Here is a 9,912-nt window from a genome sequence, read left to right as displayed (position 1 = left end):
AGAAATAAACATCGGACTGAAGATGTACAACAAACTCTCTCTCTCTCTCTCTCTCTCTCCCGGTTTTGCCGAGAGAGGAGGGTGAGGTGACTAGACATTCAGCAAGACAAAGACAAGATCTGTCAAAAGGCAGATGAGTTTCTTAGCCAACAATCATCTGACAGGGAGGGTGGGGCTCATTAGCCTTGGTTAGCAGTTCACCTATGAAAAGGAAAACTTAGAATGTAAACATTGTGTTGTCTAATTAAGGTAGAGTCCCAGAGCAAAATGACCTAAATAAAGTCTCAAAATAAACCTAAGAAAATCTGGGATAAAACTTAAGTGACGTTTAATTCAAATATAACAAAGAGCATTATTAAAATAAGCGAAGAGACTCTTGACGAAGTTGAGGAGTACAGTTACTTTGGGGCAAAAAGTAAAACTAACGAAAGACCATGAAAATGAAATATAAAGACGAATTACAACTGGATGGAAAGCTTTTGGTAAGCATAGAGACATCACAAAAAGTTGAATGACAGTATGTATGAAACTAAAAAGTATTTAATGAACCTATAATCTCATCTACGACGTACAGATATGAAACCGGGAAACTGACAAAAACAATGGATATCAAACTAATCTGCTCTCAAAGGGCAATGCAAAGGTCGATGATGTGAATATTTTTGAGACACAGGAAGAGATCAACTTGGGTGAGAGAGTGAAGAAAAAGTCAAGGACATTATACAACCTCAAAAAAAAAAAAAAAAAAAAAAAAATGAAACTGGGTTGGTCATGTAGCAAAGAGAAAACCGACTGAACAAAAGCTGACAAACTCGACTTTAGGAGAGTGCAAATGTAACAGAAAAAAGGCATGATAGGAGGTGGAGCTGAGATACTGTAGAAAGATATGCAGTCAAAACCTGGCAGTCAAGGAAATTCTCGAGATGGTTGAGGGAGGCCCTTATTCAGAGTGGACTGGCAATGGATGATGATGATGATAAACACACACACACACACACACACACACACACACACACATATATATATATATATGTGTGTGTGTGTGTGTGTGTGTGTGTGTGTGTGTGCTACAGTGGTAAAGTGTGCATTTTCGTACACTGAAGAAAGAGGGTTCGCGCCCCGCCAGGGTAATACACTTTCGTAGCTTTCTCCTGGCCACGTACTTCATTGGCGGACACAAGTGTGCTCTGGTTGAACCAGTGTCTCGTACTATAAAGTATGCTTGCACCCAGTCGACTTCCCCGGGCCGATTACACTTGGTTCACATACTACACAGACATTCAAAGCCACTCCAACACTACAGTTACACTTACAAGCACTTCTAACCCTACAGACAATCTCTACCAGACGGCCTAAGACACTTGGTAGAGATACATGGTCTGTATCCTCCCCACTTCGGTCGGTATAGGCCGGTCCTGCAGTGGATACTCAAACGGCTGAGATGATAATACTGTGTATATATATATATATATATATATATATATATATATATATATATATATATATATATATATATATATATATATATATATATATATATATATATATCCACGTTTCCTTTCAGCTTTTTTTTTTTTTTTTTTTTTTTTTTTTTGATGGCCCTGGGTAGTTAAACTTTAGGTTTCATGTGTCTAGTACCCGAGGAGGCTCATCTGTATCTCAAAACCTAGGTTAATAGAATTTCCTGCTACCACGACTTAGTATTCAAGTTGTGCAAGTGACCGAGTTCCTTCACTTGAAAACAAATCTACTTCACGAAAACAATAACAACAATAACTAATAATAACTAAAAATAAAAATAATGATAATAATGATAATAAAAATAATAACAATAATAATAATAATAATAATAATAATAATAATAATAATAATTATAATAATAATAATGACAATAATAATAATAATAATAATAATTATTATTATTATTATAATAATAGTAATAACAACAACAATATAAATAATAATAATAATAATAATAATAATAATAATAATAATAATAATAAATAATAATAATAATAATAATAATAATAATAAATAATAATAATAATAATAATAATAATAATAATAAATAATAATAATAATAATAATAATAATAAAATCTTAACACCTTCATTTCGGTTACATATTTTACGCACAGTGTGGCCCACACATAACACTGCTCTTCCCCTACGCCAGGTATATTTTCACGTGTTGCTGAGACGGCTTAGCCACGGTTATCAATGTATACCTTGTATTATTTATTCATTTCTTACTCCCACTTACACATTCACCCCAAACCAGCAGACTGAGCCATCCCTCAAGTACCTAAAGTACCATCGTTGGAGTTTCAAGCTGAGAGCTAGTTACGGACTATCCTATCATTCTTGCCCCACCAGATGATTTCATTCGTCCCAGTACAGGCCTCTGGTGGTGAAGGAGTTAAGAAAGGATGTATGTAACCCTGTTAGTTAGAAAGACCTCCTCAGTGGTAAAGAAAGTCGTCTAAATGTACTAAGAATCAAATAGAAATTGCGTCACTGTATTAAAGTTGTTTATCGCTTCTCTCACGGGCATGTACCCTAAATGTGGCCTGTAAGGAAAACGAAGGCTAAGTAGTTGGGCACTCACCCAGATGCCCACCTTGCCCACCGACTTTGCCCACCCCCCCTGTACGCTCATCCTGCTCAACTATGCAACCCTCCACACACCCTACCCTTCTTAACCACCCCACTCATCTACCCATCCTCCTGACCACCCACCCAATCACCAATTCACCCTCCAAGCTCACCTGACCCAGGGAGCTTGCGTTCCACTACCCATCTTGACTAACAAACCAGAAACAAAAACCACTCATTCACCCACCCACTCCAGAGTTTTAAATGGCCCCGACTATCCACCCATCCACAAATTCTAACCACCCAACTCAGTCTATCAACCCATCAACCTTACACAACCACTCTTCCATGCATCCACCCTGCCCAATCACCCTGATTACACAACCACCTACCTTACCAATCCAACCACTCAGCACCTTTCCGACTCACCGTGACCACGCACATAACAACCCTGCATACCCACCCACACCAAACCTACCTACCTACCCTACACACCTACCTACCCATTCTACCCACCCACGAATCCACACACACACACACACACACACACACACACACACACACACACACACACACACACACCAACTCACCCAAACAACCCACTTAACCACACATCTATGTATGCATAACCACCCATCCACCCACCAATCCAGCCATGCATCTTACCCATCCATCCAATTCGCCCACCCACCCCACCCATCCTGCACAATCCACCTCCCTACTCTTCACTTTGCCCTTCTAATCACTATCTATCTATCTATCTATAGCCCGACCCCCTAATCCCGCAAAGGGTGGCCGCAGACAAAACGCCTCCAAGTCTCTGTGTGACCCACCATTTGCCTACCCTCCCCCTAACTCACTCCCCCCTCCCTCATATACCTCTCAACTCCATCCCTCCACCTCATCCTCGGTCTTCCTTTCCCTCTCCCTCCCTCCACCTCACCTACATACACCGTCTTAGTCAGTCTTTCATTCTCCATTCTCTCCACATGTCCAAACCACCTAAGTGTATTTCTCCTAATCTTCTCAACCATATCCACTTCCACCCCACAACGTTCCTTCAGTTCTTCATTCGTCAACCTATCCCTCCATGTCACTCCACATGCTCCTCTCAAGTAACTCACTTCCACTGCTCTCACTCATGACTTGTTCCCCTCTAGCAAGGTCCATGCCTCGCTTCCATACGTCAGGGTACGGATCACAATACTATCATGCAGTGACTTCTTAACTTCCATACTCACCTCCCTATTTCTCATCACTGCTTTCAGTGAACCAACATCCTTCCTTCCCTGCTGTACCCTTTCAAGCACTTCATCTCCAAAAGTTCCATCCTTATTCATCACACTACCCAAGTACTAGAATGCACCCACATTCTCCATATCCTCACCATCCAACCTCACTGTGCAATCTCTGACTTCATTCCACTCAAACAGCATAACATTACTCATGTGTACATTGACTTTCAGATTCCTCTTCCTACACACTGTCCCAAATTCATTCACCAAACCTTGCAAGTCTCATTCATCTTCACTTAAAAATACTGTATCATCAGCAAACAGCAACATCGGAATCTTCCACATCTCACCCTCATTCATTAAAGCCACCCCCACATCCACTGTCCTACCTTGCACTTCCTTTACAACCCCATCCATGTATATATTAAACAGCCATGGAGACATCACACAACCCTGTTTCAGTCCCACACTGAGATCAAAGAACTCATTCAACTCACCATCCACTTGCACCGTAGCCCTAGCTACTTCGTACATACTCTTCACAGCATTCAACAATTTCCCCTCCACTCCATACATTCTTAATACCTTCCACAAACCCTGCCCATCTATTCTGTCATAAGCCTTCTTCAAGTCCATGAAGGCAGCATGCACTTTCTTTCCCTTCTCTGAATACTTCTCCACTAAACATCTTAGAACAAATATCTGATCTACACACCCTCTTCCCTTCCTAAATCCCCCTTGTTCTTCTCCAACTAGCTCCTCCATTATATGCCTAACCCTATCAATGAGTATTCTACTATATATTTTTCCAGTCACACTAAGAAGGCAAATACCCCCATGGTTACCACAAACTTCTCTCTCCCCTTCTCCTTTGTAGAAAGGAACAATTATACCTGATTTCCAGTCCTCTGGAACCCTTCCCTCTTCCCAAGCCAATCTACATAACTTCCATATCCACTCCACTACAATCTCACTCCCATACTTCAGCATTTCACCACACACTCCATCAATTCCTGGGTCCTTTCCCATCTTCATCTTCTTCATTGCTTCCACTACTTCCACCCTACTGATCTCTTCCTCCCTTCTCTCACCTCTTCTTCTCCCAGCCATTCCCCAACCACTTATACTCGCATTGCCCTCACTCTCTACATTCAACAAATCCTCAAAGTGCTCCTTCCATCTCCTCAATTTCTCCCTCTTCTCCGCCAACAATCTATTATTCCTATCTTTCACTCCCCTACTATTTCCCCTTTCACACTGCCTTGCTTTCTTTACCTCCTTCCAAAACAATTTCTTATTCTCCCTCCATTTCACACTCAGATTCCTCCCAAACTCTTCATCCACTTTCTTCTTACTCTCCTTCACCAATCTCTTCACCTCCCTTCTGCTCACATATACCTCTCTCTTCTCTCTCTCATCTTCTCCCCAATCTCTACTCCCTAGCCATTCACTATTTGCCTACTTTTTTGTTCCACAGTTCGTTTCACCTCATCATTCCACCATGCTGTCTCTTGAACACCCCTGCATCTCCTCCTCACTCCACAAACCACCTCACTTGCTGCGCCTATCTCTTCCATGAATATCTTACATACGTCTTCCACCCCTTCCATCTGCTCTAACTGATACTTTCCCAATCTTTCTTCCACTATGCTCTTATACTCTGCCATTTTCTCACTGTCTTGCAACTTCTCCACTCTTCTCACAGGGGATGTTTCCTCTTGTCTTCCCCTTCATCTCCTCACCCACTTTCCTTGCAGCCTTACCTTGGCCATCACTAAGTGATGGTTTGAAATTCTATTTCCCCACTCTCTCCACACTCTTGCATCCAACACTTGTCTTCTCATTCTCTCATCCACACACACATAGTTTATCATTGCGTTTCGTTCAACAAGCTCACCATCCATCCTCCTCATTACTCTCCATGTATACCGGTGGATCATCTTATGCCGAAAGTAGGTGTTGGCTATTGCCAATCCCTTACCAGCACAGATGTCTACCAAAGCACTACCATTCCCATCTACTTCAGCTGGCACATCCCACTGACCAATCACTCCATCCACTCGTCCATTCCCAACTTTGCCATTCATGTCTCCAATCAAAAACACTCCCTTGCTCTTCTCAAATCTGTCCATACATGCTTCTACTCTCGCCCAAAACTCCTCTTTCACTCTTGCCACTCGGTTCTCTGTCGGAGCATACACACATACAATCGCCCACGCTTGTATACCTACTTTCATCCTCACCCATACAATCCTCGCACCCAGTGTTCCATACTCTCTTATATTCTCCTTCCACTTCTTGCTTATCATCAGACATACTCCCTCTCTTGCCCTCTCATTCTCATTAACTCCCGCACATATACCTAAACTATATTCCCATTCTCTCACCCTTTCACCTGCCCATTTAGTTTCAGTCAATCCACATGTATCCACTCTTGTATCCTCAAGCACCTGAACAATCTCTCTCTCTCTTTCACTTCATCATTCACTCTTCTCACATTCCAAGTTCCCACCCTAAGAATGTCCTTTGTCCGTTCCATAGTCGTCCGGGTCCGAGGCGCTTTATTCGCTTGTTTAGTTAGTTCTTTTTACGGGGTGGGGCACTAACCCACCACCAACCCTTTTAGTCGCCTCGTACGACAAGCAGGGATACTGGGGGAGTATTCTTGAAACCCCCCTACCCCCAGGGGGTAGTGACATGCATTAGTTATTTATTTATTCGATTATTCATTGTACTTTACTACTTTCTCTTTCAGGTTATTCATACTGGTAGCTTATAGATAATGTATTACAGAATGTAGCTTTTCCTTTTCAGTCTTTCCTATGAAATTTCCATGTCAGTTTTTCCATGCTGCATGGTGGTTTTTCTCACTTTTTCTTGCCAGTTTTAACTGGAGGGTTTGGAGGCGGGGGGAGCCTTCTTGCTTTACTATCCTTATCGTTCAGCATGTAGAGTTAGATCTTGTAGTCATAGTCTACTATGTAACAAACAGCCTCGAGAGGACCATAAGGTCTGTTGCTGTTTGCTTTCCTTTGTACTCCTTTGTATACCGCCAGGACACAGAAGACGACAGGAGCGTCAACCAAGTCAACCACCACACCTAAGACCACCCCTAAGACCTGTGCCACCACACCTAAAACAACCCCTAACACACCAAAAACATCTGTCAACACACCAAAATCCGCAACAAGGTACCATATCCAAAAAGTTTGTTATATTAGTTGTGTATAAGACTGTTTATTTATTCATTAACTACCTTAAACTTCTCTCACTACATCTAAAACAAGCCCTACCACATGTAAAACCTTTACCACCACACCGCAATTAGGTAAAGTGTAGTCAAAGGTTTGCATAATATTTCATCTCATCTACGTCTCACTTCTCTCTCCCAACTCATACTTGTAATCTGAAAGAGTCTTGGTAATATTTCATCTCTTCTGCTTCTCGCTTCCCTCTGCTAGCTAAGATTCCTAAGGAGATCTGGTAATAAACCACCTCTTATGCTTCTCATTTTCATGCGTCTGCCTAACTTGAGAGAGGTGTAGTAAAATTTCACCTCCTACAATTCTCACTTTCTTCTGCTGGCTAATTGGGTAAGCTGATATAGATTTGGTTGGGGCGCGCGTACACGCACACACACACACACACACACACACACACACACACACACACACACACACAATCAATCAATCAATCAATCAAACGTTATTTTCTTAGATAAATCGGATACTTCTCGTAAACAATATGTCGGGAAGCATTGACTTGCGTGGCGAAGTCCAGATTCCAAAGGTTTGAAAGATGAACCTATTGGCTCATTTTACTGGGCATGTTGTTTGATAAATCTCCATCTATGCTTGTTTTTTTTTTTTTTTTCTGGATCCTGCCTTACCCAATCTTTCAAATGAGAATTACGGTTGGAATGATGATGATGATGATGATATTTCAAAGCTAACTCTTCAATCCATATAACGCATTTGGTATTATAGTCTGTTCTTGCTGCCTCCAGGCGCTTTGGAAAATCCTTTCGTGTTCAAGGAATCGATGATAGCTATATCCAACCCCTCTCTCCTGAACTGAATAAAATCGTCAGGAGGTAGCAAATCTAAAATACAAAAGACGTCCTCTGCTCCAATGGTTTAAAATACCCATCTTTACGTGGGAAAAATACTGGGATGATGATGATGATGATGATGATGATGATGAACACGTCCTCCTGCAGGACACTCAAGACGACGACTCGCATATTCAGGACAACACAGAGGAGTGGACGTGGTAGAAGGAGCGTGAGGGAAACGCCACGCCCGCCTCCAGCACCCCGCCCTGCACACACACTGAGTCAAGTTCAACACATACAGCGCGCCAGAACTCTCTATCTCACGTCGTTCTCACAGGTAATGTAACTGTATAACATTTTCTGATACTTCTTGGTAAATATAAATTATTTCTTGCTACTTAAAAATTCACTCGGTGGTTTAACTCGTACAAATGGCGTGTTCTGTACGTTCCTTCGCTCTCACAGATGATAATGTTTGCAGTCACAGTTTGATGCTTCTTTTTTATTTAGTCAGTAATTTCATAATCTCCATCATATTTCGCTCATAATGCTCAATAAATTTTGTTTTATAGGCACACACTGAGTCGTAAGCAGAGCATACAGCAGATCTCTCTACCTCACGTTGCTCTCACGGGTGATTAGTTTTTTATTTATTTTTATGATAGTGTATTTTTACAACTCTCCATGGGACATAAACTTTCATGCATGAATATAAATTCCTTGCTAGGACAAAAACCCTTTCACTAGAACACATATCCTCTTGCCATGACGTACAGCTCCATTCTATGATATAAAATCTTTTGTTGCTAGGACATACCCTGTTAAGCTAAACAGGTGTAAGCCTAGTCGTATCTCTACCAGCAGGTCAAACCCTAACATAGCCTATCCTTATCTAACTAAACCAGATGTAAGCCTGATCGCAGCTCCAACAAGAACGGCAGAAACAAAACTTAACCTAACCTACTTTAACCTGACCAAAGACAAGTCCAGTCGTAGTTAGGTTACATGAACAGGTGCAGGAACTTACCCTAACTTAACCTAACCTAACCTAGCCAAATGCAGACCTGATTACAGTTCCATTGACAGTCGTATGAATCTAATCTAACCGGACCTATCTTGACCTGACCAAACCTGACCTAATTATCCTAAATGCAAGCCTGATCGTAGCTCCATCGTCAGGTGCCAGAGACGTTGCAGAGTCGGGCTGAGGAGGTAGAGGATCGGGTGGCTGAGTGTGGGCGTGAGGTTAGCAGTGAGAGTGGGCGATGGCGTGGGCGGTGCTGCGGGCGGGCGGGTTGGTTCGGGAGGTGGGCGTGCGGGCGAGGTACAGGAAAAAGGAGGCCAGCCTGCGGGCGGCACTCAGGGAACGGATCAGGGAGCAGAGGGCGATGAGAGAGAAGGTGAGAACAAGGGAGGAAAGAAAGAGGAGGAGGATTAGGAGGGAGGGAGGAAGGAAGGAAGGAAGGAAGGAAGGAAGGAAGAAAGGAAGGACAGAAGGAAGAAAGGAAGGACTGAAGGAGGAAAGTAAGGGAAGATATAAGGGGAAGAGGGACGAGGGAAATACTGAGGGAAGAAATAAGACTGGGAGAGAAGAGAGAAAAGGGGATGGAAAGAAACGCGGGAGAGTAGACAGAAGGAAAAAGAAGGGAAGGAAATAAGGGAGAAGGGAGAGAAGTGAGGTGGGTGTGTTGGTGAGGTTCGGGCAGTATTTTGGGCTGAAGGTACTCGAGGAAAGAATCAGGGAGTAGGAGGCTGTCATGGAGGTGAAAGGAAAAGACAAAGGAAACTAAAAAAGAAAAAAAACGTGAAAAAAAGACTGAGGAAAAGGTGGCAGGAAAGGCGAAATGGGAAGGAGGAAAGGGAATGGATGAAAGGAAGGAAAGGTAAGAATGGAAAGAGACGGTGACAAAGGAGGACAGAGGGAGGAGGACTCAAAAAGAGGAAACAAAGTGAGAGGGATGGAAATAGGGAATTTAGGTGGAAGAGCAAGGAAGAAGGAAGAAGAAAGTGCAAGGAAAGGAAGACACAC

General features: G+C 42.5%; 1 protein-coding gene across 1 annotated transcript in view; it reads left to right on the top strand.

Annotated features, from left to right (window-relative positions):
- The window catches only part of LOC145408986 (cytochrome P450 2L1-like), a 155,170-nt gene that overhangs the window by 136,617 nt on the left and 8,641 nt on the right, over nucleotides 1-9,912 (top strand). The window contains exon 13 of the mRNA XM_080279558.1: nucleotides 9,063-9,190. Coding sequence (XP_080135684.1) covers nucleotides 9,063-9,190 — 128 coding nt within the window. The remainder of the gene's footprint in view (nucleotides 1-9,062; nucleotides 9,191-9,912) is intronic.

This window comes from Coenobita brevimanus, chromosome 79, assembly GCF_032717465.1.
Source record: "Coenobita brevimanus isolate Jiangsu-jjx chromosome 79, ASM3271746v2, whole genome shotgun sequence".
Taxonomy (NCBI): Eukaryota; Metazoa; Arthropoda; class Malacostraca; order Decapoda; family Coenobitidae; genus Coenobita; species Coenobita brevimanus.
This window is presented reverse-complemented; position numbering and strand designations above follow the sequence as displayed.